Source organism: Hylobates moloch, unplaced genomic scaffold (assembly GCF_009828535.3).
Source record: "Hylobates moloch isolate HMO894 unplaced genomic scaffold, HMol_V3 SCAFFOLD_16, whole genome shotgun sequence".
Classification (NCBI taxonomy): Eukaryota; Metazoa; Chordata; class Mammalia; order Primates; family Hylobatidae; genus Hylobates; species Hylobates moloch.
In genome coordinates this window covers 44,701,020-44,713,579 of record NW_026652291.1, presented here as the reverse complement: position 1 = coordinate 44,713,579, position 12,560 = coordinate 44,701,020, and the positions used below count along the sequence as shown (strand labels likewise).

At 38.9% G+C, this 12,560-nt stretch overlaps 1 protein-coding gene across 2 annotated transcripts in view; it reads left to right on the top strand.

Moving 5' to 3' along the window:
* The first annotated feature begins 1,324 nt into the window (after positions 1-1,324).
* Positions 1,325-12,560, top strand: part of MNAT1 (MNAT1 component of CDK activating kinase) — a 235,133-nt gene continuing 223,897 nt past the window's right edge. For both annotated transcript variants that reach the window (XM_032134753.2, XM_058429795.1), the window contains exon 1: positions 1,325-1,517. In XM_032134753.2, the coding sequence (XP_031990644.1) occupies positions 1,429-1,517 (89 nt within the window). In that variant the 5' untranslated portion in view covers positions 1,325-1,428. The remainder of the gene's footprint in view (positions 1,518-12,560) is intronic.

The following is a 12,560-nucleotide window of genomic DNA, read 5'->3' as shown; positions in this document are numbered from 1 at the left end:
TATTAAATGGTCCAAAATATAAAGTACTAGAGTTGCCTTTGTTCTTGAAGAGCTTCACTCTGAATCATGTAACTGGTCTGGATGTGGTCTTTCAATAAGACAATAGCAGCAGCATAATAAGCCTCCGGGTCAGCATAGTAGCATAGCATTTGGTGTTACCTATTTTAGTAAGTTTATGTTTGGTTAACTCCTGTTGAGGAACAATATTATGACCAAAAAGATGATATGGTTTATTTATTAGATGAATCCTTGATGTCTTGATACTAATGTAAAGCTCTGTCACAGCCTGCTTTGATCTGCTGGTTCCTGGGTGTGGTATCCAGCTGTTTGTCAGCGTCCCTCTCTATACCCATGGAAATCCCAACTGTATTTTTGGGTTTTGGGTTGCCTACCAGGTTCACTGTTTAAAAATGTGAATTGGAATGTTCCTTTTTATGTTTTTATTGAAAAGTACACAAGTTCTATGATGAGTTAAAATTACTATCAATGTTTATAGCTTATATGCACTGTATCAGATTATTTGAAAAATCTTGTTTGCATGTTCCCTTCTGATGGAGTTTGGGTCAGATGAAGGTGGTTACAAAAAATGTTTAACACTAAAAATTTTCACGTTACACTATTGTTTGATTGTCATTTATTAATTCTTCACTTAGTCTACTTACTCATTAAGTATCAACAAATCTTTATTTTGGAGATGAATAAGATGTGTCCTTTACAGTGGGAAAGCTTATTATTTAATAGAGCTGTTTACAGACTTCAATTTGCCTTCTTGATAAATGTGATGAACATGGTTTACAGTTTACAAAGATATTCAGGCTATCAGATCTTGGAATTGCTGAACTAAATTTTTCTGTATGTATTCTTATATGATTTTTTCCTAGGTATTTGGGGAAATAAATACTGTCTGATGGGGGAGTAGATAGCTTTCTCATATTTTGTATCTGCGAATGCATATTATCAGCTGAGCTAACATGACTGTGCAATTATAAAGAAGTATAAAGCACAGGCTATTAAATGGTCCAAAAGAAAGTAAGTACACCGCCCATAAATCTTTGAAATCATGGGAATGTTTCCAGACAGAACAAGATGGAATTTATCTTCCTAATTGTGACACAGTACCTTGAAAAATGCAACTGGGTGCGTGGAGATAAGGCTTTGTATATTGCCATTTTAAAAGTTGCCCTGTCAAATTCAAGGTATTAAGTTGCTTTATGGAAGGCTAAGACCAAGCCCTAGATGCAAGACCGGGGAACTGACTGCCGGAACGTTTGTGTTGCAGCGCCTCGCCCTTTGCCGGTGCTCTTTCGCGAACGGACCGTCTCTGCCAAGCGCCTGTTGGTAGGAACCTGCTTGGTCGCGTCTGAGGGGGCTTGTGGGTGGCTCTGGCTGAAGCAGGCGCCTGGGAGAGTCTGTAGGAGGGAAACAGCCATGGACGATCAGGGTTGCCCTCGGTGTAAGACCACCAAATATCGGAACCCCTCCTTGAAGCTGATGGTGAATGTGTGCGGACACACTCTGTGAGTTGGGCGGCAGTGGATTCCCTGGGGGAGAGACGCGCTGGGTGGGAGGAGAGAGTCGGGAGATGCTAGGCCTCGTCTTGGGAGCAAAGGGCGTTGTTAGTTTCAACACTGGGGAGGAAAATGGGAAAAGAAGGCGTTGTGACTTTAAATGGACTGTAATGACTTTAAATGGCTAGCCCCGAGCGGCTCTGGCCTGCTTTGAACTGCGGGTTCTCAGTGTGGCATCCAGCAGTTTGTCAGGTTCCCCCTTCCATAGCCAATGAGTATCCCGACTGTATTTCCAGGCTTTGTGTTGTTTACTGGGCTCTGGACATCGCTGATTAAAAGCGTCGGGGATTGGAGTGTTTATTTCATATGAAATGTTTTTATTGAAAAAGTGCGAAAGTGCTATGAAAACTTAAAATTTGCTTGAGTGTATACTGCTGCTATTTATTGTATGAGTTAATTAAAAAACCCTGTGTGTATGCCCACTTGTCCTGATGGAGTTCGGTTAGACTTCCATCAATAAAATGAAGAAAACCCAGACTCTAGGTAGTTAATTTTGAAGACATAATAATGGCTGGCATTTGAGTGCACATTTTGTGCCAGACAGTGTTCTAAGCGCCTTACCATGAATTATCTCAGTTCATTCCTACAACAGTCCCCTGAAGTAGGTACTGGTATTTCCATTTCACAGGGAAGGAAATCGAGACTGCTCAAGATCCCTTATTAAGTGGGCCTTGAGAGAATTGGAACCCAGGAAGTCTGACTTTAGAACGCCCATTTTCAGGGGAAGGGGGCAGAAGGAGGGAGGTTGAGTTTGTGTATTTTGAAACAGGGATTGGTCAAAGTGTTTTTTGCCAGATTTCTTGTCAGATGTGGTTTAGTGAAGGTGGTTCTAGAAAGCACTTTGGGATAAAAAGGTGGCATATAATGGTGAGCATATATTCCTGTAGTTTCTTTCAGGTTTATTGGAGGCAAAAAATAATGGATAATCTACAATGTGTAGACAAGGTCTCCTCCCAACCCCCCAAGTGCTGACAAAAATGTAGAGCAATGACAGGGTCTTTAGGTAAGCATAAATTGCATGATTAGCTGTAGCTATAATTATTATATGGGATTTATTACCTTACTTAACTTTTCTAATTGATCTTTATTTTCCTTTGCTTTACTCTGCAAAGAAGTATAGTAGAGCTATGATTGAATGATTTAAGATTAGAAGTAAGGTAAAAGTAATCAAGATGAATGCATGGAAAAGGGAATTCTACATGGAAAAACACTGTAGATAGACTGTTTTTAGAGAGATTTCGTTCAATTTCTCTCCATTTTTCTTAATCAGGTTTGTTATGGTGGAATAGGAAAGAGTGTTTTTTTTTTGGGAAGGATGCTAACTAAATGTAATTTACCAGAAGGATGCTAAATGTAATTTTCTGGCCTAGCAGCAATTAGCCATTCAGGGAAGATTATACGATTTCAGTAACATAAATGGCATTTTAATTAGGCAATTATAAAATATTTATTTTAATTGAAATTGCTTTTGTTGTATCCTCAGCCCTTTTTGTTAAGGTCTAAGAGTTAAGACTTTTGTCTAACTCATTCTGGTGTTGCATTTAATGTGGTTAATTTGCTAACCTGTTAGATAACATGCTACATTTTACAGTCCTTTTTTGACTTGAAATGTGAACAAAATGAGTGAAAAGCTGTAGCGTATTGGCTGAGAGAACAAACTTTGGAATGAGCCTGTCTGATTTCACATTCTTTACTCTTTACCAGCTCTGTGGCCTTAGGCAAATGACTAACTCTGTTAGTCATTCTTCTTGTTGGTACAATAGAGAAAATAGTGCTGCTTGTATCACGGTCCTTAAGTATTAAATAATATATGCAAAATATTTAGAGGTATTTAATAGAGTTTTTGTCACATAATATTTGTTTACTATATATTGGCTATTTTATTATTATTCTTTGTGTGGCATGGGTGATAAGCAGAAATAAAATTAAAACAGGACTTACTTGGCCTGCTATGAAATACTTGCACAATAATGATTAGCTTTAAATGATTTCAGTACACTATAAAATGTGAAAATACAGCTTTAATTATAAGGACTCTGTTGTAATTTTCTTAATAGGAACTCTTTAGCATGTTGTCTAATTAATCATCCTTTTAAAGAAGTACTTTAATCTAGGCTAACACACTGCTGTTTCTGAATGGAGGAGAGAACTCACTGATTTTTTTGGCAATCATTTTAAAAATTTAAAATTATGTAAGCTATTAATAATAAAAGCAACGTAAGTTATTAAGTGAAAGGTAAAAATTTTTGTGATTCACTTCTCCAGAGGTGACAACTTTTAGGTTGTTTGTGTATATTTTCAGATATTTTCTATGCATATACAAACATGGATGTGTTTGGGCAGAAAACTTTTTCTTCCTTTAGCATAAAAAGGAATATAGCATAAACATATATATGTGTGTATATATGTATATATTTCCTTGCTTTTTTCATTATGTACATTGGATAATCTCTCTAGATCAATATGCATATGTTTTCCTCTTTTAACAATTTGATAGTAGTCCATTGTTCAAATATAATTTATTTACCCCAGTTTTTAAAATTAATATTTGTTTATCCAGTTTTTCCTTGGAGTAAGCATCCATAAATATGCATATATATGTACATATATGTCTTTGAGCACTTAGGCCAGTATATCATAAGATATAACAGGTAAAAATCACAAGGTAATGTCCAGTAGTGGAATTGTTGGGTCAGAGTTTGTGGCTTTTAAATTTGATAAATATGGCCCAGTTGTTCTCAAAAAAGATTATGTCAAGACAGGCATGGTTGTGCCTACCTGTAATCCTAGCTACTTGGGAGGCTGAGGAGGGAAGATTCGAGACCAACTTGGACAACATAGGGAAACCCTATCTTAAAAAAAAAAAAAAAGATCTTGTCAATTATGTTCCCAACAACTGTATGGAGATTCCTGTTGCCACACAACTTTGCCTATGTTGGCTAATATTATTTTTTAAAATCTTGCATTTTAAAAGATGTTTAAAAGCATCTTATCAGATGCTTTTCTGATAAAGAAAAACATCTTGGATTTTTTTTTTTCGAGACGAAGTCTTGCTCTGTCACCCAAGCTGGAATGCAGTGGCATGATCTCAGCTCACTGCAACCTCCACCTCCCAGGTTCAAGTGATTCTCCTGCCTCAGACTCCTGAGTAGCTGGGACTGCAGTCGCATGCCACCATGCCCGGCTAATTTTTGTATTTTTAGTAGAGACGGGGTTTCACTATGTTGGCCAGGCTGGTCTCGAACTACTGACTTCGTGATCCAGCCGCCTTGATCCTCCCAAAGTGCTGGGATTACAGGTGTGAGCCACCACACCCGGCCTGAGATGGAGTTTTGCTCTTGTTGCCCAGGCTGGAGTGCAATGGCGTGATAGCTCACCGCAACCTCCGCCTCCCGGGTTCAAGCAGTTCTCCTGTCTCAGCCTTCTGAGTAGCTGGGATTACAGACATGCACTACTACGTCTGGCTAATTTTGTAGTTTTAGTAGAGATAGGATTTCTCCATGTTGGTCAGGCTGGTCTTGAACTCCCCACCTCAGGTGATCCACCTGCCTTGGCCTCCCAAAGTGCTGAGATTACAGGCGTGAGCCACCGTGCCCAGCCTCATTTTGGCTCTTAATGAAAAATTTTTTGATAGTTTGTTGAGTTTTTATGGCATATATTTCATGGGATTGAATACAGGCATTTTTATAATATGCCTGTTAGTCTGAGAGGAGCAGGTATTATTTTGCTGAATGATTCTGGCTCAGTCTTATGATGTTGTAGTCAAGTTGTTGGCTAGGACTGCAGTCTATATTTGCCTGGGCCTGGAGTATCTGTTTCCAAGGTCACTCATGTGGCTCTTGTCAGGAGGCTTCAGTTCCTCCCCATGGACTCTTCCATAGGGCTACTTATGACGTGGCTTCTCCCAGAACTAGTGATATGAGCAGAGGTGAGGAAGATTGGGGAGATGGAGGGGAGAAGAGAGAAAGGGAGGGAGGAAGGGAACTGGAAGCTGCAGAGCCTTTTAAAACCTAATGATAGAAGTGATATACCATCACCTCTGGTGTTTTGTAGTGTTATAATGTGGGAGAGTACACACAAGAGTGTGAATACCAAGAGTGTGAATATCATTGGGCTATCTTGAAGGCTGGCTTCCACAGGATTTTATTAACTTATTATTTTTTTTTCATGTCCTCAAGTAGCAAAGACTTTTTGGAGGCAAGTGATAAAGTGAGTAGGAGTAGTGCTTCATAAAAGAGGAACTATAGGGTTATGGAAAAATTAACTAGGAGTTTTACTTATGGGAGAAAATACAGGAGCAGAGAGGAGAGAAAAGAGGTGAAACATTATTAAATACCTTTCTCTCTTAGCTGCTAGCAATTGAAGAAGCATATTTCCCTACTTATCAATTTAATCTAGCAAATGCACAAATGAATTGATTGTATGCATATAGAAGAAGATTGGATTTCATGTTCTTTTTTTAATTTTTTCTGTTCAAGGATGAACATTGTCTCAATTACAGAAAATAGTAATTTTTTTTCTTTATCAGGCCACCTATTTCAAGAAATGGGCCTTCCATTCTGAAGGCATATAGAATTAGATGGAGGCAGTGGTATCCAATTCTCATTTAACTACAGCCTTTAATAATTTAATTTCTGTCTGGGTGCAGTGGCTTACACCTGTAATCTCAGCACTTTGGGAGGCTGAGGCGGGTGGATCACCTGAGGTCAGGAGTTCAAGACCATCCTGGCCAACATAGTGAAACCCTGTCTCTACTAAAAATACAAAAATTAGCTGGGTGTGGTGGCATGGGCCTGTAATCCCAGGTACTTGGGAGGCTAAGGCAGGAGAATCACTTGAACCTGGGAGGCAGAGGTTGCAGTGAGCCGAGATCACACCACTGCACTCCAGCCTAGGCTACAGAGCAAGACTCCATCTTAAAGAAAATAATAATAATTTCTATCCCAACCATTCTTGGCAAAATGGTTTCCTGTCTCTGGAAATTTTACATGCTAAATCTACGTTTTTCATCACGCACAAGACGCAAAGTACAAAGATAAGCAAAATCAAGTACCTACCATCTTGATATATAAAGGCAATGTTTTGTGATAGTTACTTAACAACTTTCTCTTTCTTTTTTTCCCTTTTTTTTTTTTCTATTCTCCTATTTCTCTCTCATTTAGTGATGTTACTGGATAGTTTATCCTGAAGAGTCTGAATTTTGCTTATTGCATCTCTGTGATATTGTTAAATATGTTCTTCTATTCTCAGTATTTCCTCTAAATTTTTAGTTATGTTTAAAAGTTTTATCAGATTAAGTTTGAATTTGTTTGTTGATAACAATAATAAGTGGTGTTAACTCATTTAATATACTGATCTTATTCAGTACCTTTGTGCAAATTGGGAAACAGAGCCCCCTCTGGGTAGAAAATTAGGAAAAGGCACTTATTTTAGGTGGAAGATTTAGAAAAAGAACATTCTAGATATATTAATTTATAATTTTCCGTTGTGATAAGAGGACATACTCTATAAAATTTCAGTCTTTTGAAGTTTTCTGAAAGCTTGCTTATGGTCCAGCATATGGCCTGTCTTTGTGAACAATCATTGTACATTTGAAAAGAATATACATTCTGTGGTTCTTGGGTGTAGTGTAGTATAAGTTATAAACGTGGTACATACTACCATACCCGTCTTGGTTGATAGCATTACCAGATCTTCCATATCTTTATTAATTTATTTTATCTACTCATCTTATGAATTACTCTACTATGATTATAGATTTGTCAGGTTTTTTTTGTAAGTTTTGTCATGCTTTATGCATTTTGGAACTCTCTTGTTAGGTACATATTTGGGATTGTTATGCCTTCCTGATACATTTCTCCTTTTATCATTATGAAATGGCCCTCTTTGTCTCTTGTAATACACTTTTTCCTGAGGATTCTGTCTGATAATAATTTGGCACTGTCAGCTTTCCTGTGCTTACTATTTGATAGTATGCATTTTTCCGTTCATTTACTTTAGAAAATTTTTTTAAGCCATGTGATATCAGTGGCACAATCATAAACTCCTGGGCTGAAATGATCCTCCTGCCTCAGCCTCTTGAGTAGCTAGGACTACAGGTGCATGGCACCACACCTGGCTTATTTATTTATTTATTATTTTTATTTTTTGAGATGGAATCTCGCTCTGTTGCCCAGGCTGGAGTGCAGTGGCGCGATCTCAGCTCACGGCAAGCTCCGCCTCCCAGGTTCACGCCATTCTCCTGCCTCAGCCTTCCGAGTAGCTGTTATTACAGGCACAGGCCACCACGTCCGGCTAATTTTTTTGTATTTTTAATAGAGACAGGGTTTCACTGTGTTAGCCAGGATGGTCTCGATCTCCTGACCTCATGATCCTCCTGCCTCGGCCTCCCAAAGTGCTGGGACTACAGGCGTGAGCCACCGCGCCTGGGCTTTTTTTTTTTTTTTTTTTTTTTTTTTTTTTAATTTTTAGTAGAGATGGGGTCTTGCTATGTTTCCCAGGCTGGTCTCAAACTCTTGAGCTCAAGTGATCCTCCTGCCTGGGCCTCCCAAAATGTAGGTATTACAGGAATGAGCCGCTGTACCTGGCCCCCATCCATTTACTTTCAACCAATTTGTGTCTATCTCTGGGAGACTCTACTTCATTGGGTCTTGCCATTTTATCTGGGTTGACGATCTCTGCCTTTTAATTGGTGTACTAGTCCATTATATCTAATTATTGATATCATTGGGTTTAAGTCTACATGTTTTCCTTGTATTCCTTTGGTTTTTTTGTTGTTCCCTTGCTCCTTTCCTGCCTTATTTTGAAATAATTGGATTTTTTAAAGTGTTGGCCTATTAGCAGGTAGCTTTTTATTTTTTATTTATTTTTATTTATTTATTTTTTTTAATAAGAGATAGGATCTCACTCTGTCACCCAGGCTGGAGTGTGGTGGCTTGATCACAGGTCACTGCAACCTTGAACTCAGGGGTTCAAGGGATCCTTCCACTTCAGCCACCCCACAATTTGGGACTACAGGTGTGCACTGCCACAGCCAGCTAATTTTTAATTTTTTTTTGTAGAGCTAGGCTCTGACTGTGTTGCCCAGGCTGGTCTCAAACTCCTGGCCTCAAGTGATCTCAAACTCCAAGCCTCCCAAAGTGCTGGGATTACAGCCACCTTTCATGGCCAACAATTAACTCTTTATTGTTATTATTATTAGTGGTTTCTTTCAGCATATCTTTTATTTGTATTTGTGATTTGTTGTTATTTTTGCTTTAAACAGTCAGTTGTCTTTAAGGAAAGGTAAGTTTTTAAGAAACAACTTCACTGAATATAATTCATGTACCATAAAATTCACACATTTAAAGTGTACATTTCATTGACTTTTAGTATATTCTCAGAGATGTACATGTTACCCCACAAAGAAACCTCTCACCACTTAGCTGTCACACTCCTCAACTCCCCCCTCCCACAGCTCTAGGCAACCAGTTATCTACTTTCTGACTATGTAGATTTTCCTATTCTGGACCTTTCATATAAATGGAATCATACAGTATGTGGTTCTCTGGACTGTCTTCTTTTACATAGTATAATATTTTCTAGGTTCATCCATGTTGTAGCATGTATGAGTACCACATTTCTTTTTACTGCTGAATATTATTCCATTGTATGGCTATACTACATTTTATCCATTCATCAGTTGAAGAACATTTGAGTCATTTCTACTTTTTGGCTATTATGAATAATGCTGCTGTGAACATTCATGTACAAGTTTTCGTATGGACAAATGTTTTTGTTTCTCTCATGTATATATTTAGGAGTAGAATTATTGGATCATATGGTAACTCTTTGTTTAGTTTGTTTTCCAATGTGGCTGTACCATCTTACAGCAGTGAATGAGGGCTCTAGTCTCTCTATGTAGTTGCTAATGCTTGTTATAGTTGTCTTTTGATTATAGCCATTCTAGTGTGTATGAAGTAGTGAAATATAGTCTCTTATTTTCACCTATTTACTATCTTTGATACTGCCCTTCTTCCTTTGGATCTGATTTTATAGTCATATTGATTTCCATCTGCCTGAAGAACATTCTTTAGCATTTCTTTTTTTGAGATGGAGTCTTGCTCTGTCACCCAGGCTGGAGTACAGTGGCGCGATCTCGGCTCACTGCAGCCTCCGCCTCCCAGGTTCAAGCGATTCTCCTGCCTCAGCCTCTTGAGTAACTGGGATTACAGGTGTGTGCCACCATGCCCGGCTAATTTTTGTATTTTCAGTAGAGATGGAGTTTCACCATGTTGGCCAGGCTGGCCTTGAACTCCTGACCTCAGGTGATCCGCCTGCCTCAGCGTCTCAAAGTGCTGGGATTACAGGCGTGAGCCACCGTGCCCAGCTCCTTAGCATTTCTTATAGTGTAGGTCTGTTGGTGAAGAATATACTCTGATTTTGTTTATAAGAAAGTGTTTTTATTTCACCCTAGTGTTTGAAGGATATTTTTGCTGAATATAGAATTATGGGTTGGCATTTCTTTGACCATACAAAAGATACCATTTCATTGTTCTCTAGTGTTTCTGTTGAGAAGTTAACTTTACTCATATCTCTTTCTCCCTGTTCTTTGGATTATATATTTTCCGTTGATCTATGTTCAAGTGCACTGTTGCCTGTCTGCCATTTCTAATGTCATCCAACTATGTTAAGTCCTTTGTATTCAATAGATTTTTCATTTCTTATTGTATTGTTTTGGTCTTAGAGTTTTCATTTTTATCTTTTTTATAGTTTTCATTTCTCTGATATTTCCCATCTATATACTCATCAAGAATATATTTTTCTTTAGTTCTTTGAATGCATTTTCCTTTAATTTTTTGAACATATTTTCCATTAATTCCTTTAAAATATTTATAATAGTTGATCTTAAGGTTTCTGTCTGTAAGAGTTAACTCCTTGGCTATCTCTGGGTTGGTTTCTTTTTTGTTTGTGTTTTTGAGAGACAGCCTCACTCTGTTGCCCATGCTGGAGTGCATTGGCATGATCTCGGCTCACTGCAACCTCCATCTCTTAGGTTCAAGTGATTCTCCTGCCTCAGGCTCCCAAGTAGCTGGGATTACAGGTGCCTGCTACCATGCCTGGCTAATTTTTGTATTTTTAGTAGAGATGGGGTTTTGCCCTGTTGGCCAGGCTGGTCCCAAGCTCCTGACCTCAAGTGATCTGTGTGCCTCGGCCTCCCAAAGTGCGGGGATTACAGGTGTGAGCCATCACGCCCAGCCATCTCAGGGTTGGTTTCTATTGACTGCTTTTATTTTACTGTAGGTTACAGTTTTCTGCTTATTTATTTTTGCATGTTTACTACTTTTTAATTGTAGGTGGTATATTACAGAGATTCTGGATTTTGTCCTTTTGTGAAAAGGGTTGATTTTAAAAATTCTTGCAGGTAGTTCAATTACTGGCAGATACTTTGAACTTGTGTAGACTTGGTTTTACTCTTTGCTAGAATGATATGTGGAGAACCCACTGTTTCCTTACTTTAGTGTAACTCAACCTCACATTTTTAATCCCTTCAAAAACTTGTTGGGGCTTGATTTTAGTCTTTGTTAGGATGCACCTAGAATATGCCTTATTCTTGGATGTGGTTCTTACTCTTAGTTGAGGCATTTTTGATATCTCAGCTGGATATCTGAGATGTTAATAAGGTGTTAATGTGGTTTCTCTGCTCTGGCTGGTGGGAACTCTAGGTATACCCAGTACTCCTCAACTCTAGTGTATTTTCCTCTCTTAACCACTCTCTTTTAAGCCTTGATTGGTTTTGCCCTACACATGTGCAGCCTATTTCTTGGCCAAGGATTTATGGGGGAATCCTACATGTCTTCTAGCCTCTCTGCCTTGTGGATTTGAGCCACATCAACTACCCTGCATTCTGATCTCTGCCTATTTGGCTTAGCACAATCACTATTCCCTTCTTAAACTCTTGCTTGCTGGGCCATGGTCATGGCAATTGTTCCCAGATAGAAAGCTGAGGCAATTGTAGGGCTCACCTTGTGAGTTTCCCATCTTTCAGGGATGTTGTGTCCTGCCTGTTGTCTAATGCCTGTAAACAGTTGTATTATGCACTTTATTTTATGGTTGCTAATGGTGGGAAGGCTAGTCTGGCATCAGTTACTCCATCATATTTGTTAGCAAAAGCTGGCCTTACTATTGTTAAGCATTTACTTCCTCTTGTAGTCTTGCAGATTTTCTCAGTTCTAGGTGTACCTCTTGCTTTTCTTTTTCGTTTGAGACAGTCTCGCTCTGTTGCCTAGGTTGGAATGCAGTGGTGCGATCTCGGCTCATTGCAACCTTTGCCTCCCAGGTTCAAGCAATTCTCCTGCCTCAGCCTCCTGAGTAGATGGGATTACAGGTGTGTGCCACCATGCCTGGCTAATTTTTGTATTTTTAATAGAGATGGGGTTTGGCCATGTTGCCCAGGCTGGTCTTGAACTCCTGGACTCAAGTCATCTGCCCACCTTGGCCTCCCACCTTGGTCTCCCAAAGTGCTGGGATTACAGGTGTGAGCCATTGCACCTGGCCCCTGTTTATTTTCTTTACCTCAAAATTGGCAGTGCCTTGTTAACATTTTCTTTTTTGTTGTATAGTTCTGATTACTTTTTTGTTTTTACTACCTCAGCTCCTTCCCTAATACTTTTGTAAGCTTTCTTTTCTTTTAATGGAGTGTTTTGAGGTTGATTAGCAGTATAGTGCTGCAGAACAGCGCTTAGAGAATTGATGCCTCCTGTCTTCTGACTGGTAATTACAGTGAAGATCTCAAGATTCTTCTGAAGGGGAGGTAGTTTGTGCTTTCATACATATGTAAGAGTTGGTGTTGTATGTATCTTAATTATCCAGAGACAGGTTGAGGAGTAGAAAGAACACCAAATCTCAACTTAGAAAATCTAGGCTCTAGTTTCACCATAGACTAGCGAGTTATAGGCCAGCCATTTAACTTTGATTTGTTCACTTGTTTATAATAGATAACATCCAGTCCCC